At 52.6% G+C, this 1,521-nt stretch overlaps 1 protein-coding gene across 1 annotated transcript in view; it reads right to left on the reverse strand.

Moving 5' to 3' along the window:
* The window catches only part of KANK4 (KN motif and ankyrin repeat domains 4), an 11,320-nt gene that overhangs the window by 888 nt on the left and 8,911 nt on the right, over nt 1–1,521 (reverse strand). The window contains exons 8-9 of the mRNA XM_010007971.1: nt 1,356–1,498; nt 59–259 (exon numbers count right to left, since the gene is read on the reverse strand). Coding sequence (XP_010006273.1) covers nt 59–259; nt 1,356–1,498 — 344 coding nt within the window. The remainder of the gene's footprint in view (nt 1–58; nt 260–1,355; nt 1,499–1,521) is intronic.

Here is a 1,521-nt window from a genome sequence, read left to right on the forward strand (position 1 = left end):
TCCCTACCTGCTGTACAGGAGGTTGTGCTTGAGCCTGAGCACGGTGCCAGAGCCTCACCTTGTCTGTCAGTGCGACCTGGCAGCCGGGCTGGGCCAGGAGGAGCCGGACCATGTCAGCATTGCCCTGCCTGCAGGCCACCATCAGGGCTGTTGTCCCCTCCTCATCCTGCAGGTTGACATCAGCCTGGCAGGTCAGGAGGGCTCTCACCATGTCATCCCGCTCATGGCTGACCCCCAGCATCAGGGCAGTCTGGCCCCCCTGCAACAGGAAAAGGCTGAACACCCCCTTGTCCACCAGCCTCTGCAGTTCAGACTGGTCTATGTAATAGTAACAGTGAATATTATAATTGCATATAGATCATAAGCTTGCATATTATAGAATCCCAGACTGGTTCGGGTTAGAAGGGACCTTAAAGTTTACCTAATTCCAGCCTCCCTGCTATAGGCAGGGACACCTCCCACTAGAGCCAGTTGCCACAAATGCCAACCAACCTGCCCTGAATGCTCCCATGATAAGATTGCATATTATCATTGCATAGTACATATATAATAATTTATATTGTTACGTATTTCATATAATTATTATCTAATATTATTATTAATATTCTGGGGTTCTTTAGCAGGTATTGAAAGAGATATCTGCTCCCTTGCACCACAGCCACATGGAGAATCTTTGCAGCAGCATGGCCAAACAGCCCAGCTCCCAGCTGCTCCCAAACACTGCTCCCTGTGACCCTCCTGGGGATGTTAACTTAGGCCTGGACTAACTTCTACAGCAGTTTGGAAGAAAAGCTGGATGAGAGCACTGTCCTCTCTTGATACCAAAATGTGTGACCCTCTGATGAATGACTGCTCACCACCAAACCTGGGGATCCTGTACCGCAGGGTCCATCCTGCACTGCTCCTCCTCTCTATCACTTCCTCAGACTTTTAACTTTTTAGCTCCCACAAGTTACTTTGCAAAACCTTCAGCTTTCCTTTTGCTGCTTCAGTTTATCCATCTCCCTTTGCAGGGAGCTGGTGGGTGGCCACGGTGCAATTTATCTGAGGTTGCTTTTGTAACTCTTGGGAAGCAGCAACCGCAACCCAGTGTCCACTGCTGGGTCTCAGCCTGCACATGCAGGCTCAGGACCCCAAAATTCTGTCCCCTCCCTAAACCCAGAGATCTATGGGGGACACAATGGTGCCACAGCCTGAACTGCCATCACATGACAGTGGGTGTAAAGAGAAGGCTACAAACTCAGCAGCAGTCACTTGGCAGCTAATTTTACCAAATGAATGAGCTGTCCACCCTCCCATACCACGGAGGGGCCCTGCAGGGTTTGCAAAGGACCATCCGTGCTGCAGGGACCTACCTGGGCAGCTCGCAGGTTGACGTCCCCCTCCTTCAGCAGCTTCATCACTACCTCCATGTCCTCGGCCGTCTCGGCGGCCGCCAGGGGGGTGAGCATCACGGCGGTGTAGCCGGCGCGGTTCTGCAGGTCCAGGCGGCACAGGCCTGGCGGGAGAGGGAGGATGCAG

This window comes from Chaetura pelagica, unplaced genomic scaffold (genome assembly GCF_000747805.2).
Source record: "Chaetura pelagica isolate M959 unplaced genomic scaffold, ChaPel_1.0 scaffold212, whole genome shotgun sequence".
NCBI lineage: Eukaryota > Metazoa > Chordata > Aves > Apodiformes > Apodidae > Chaetura > Chaetura pelagica.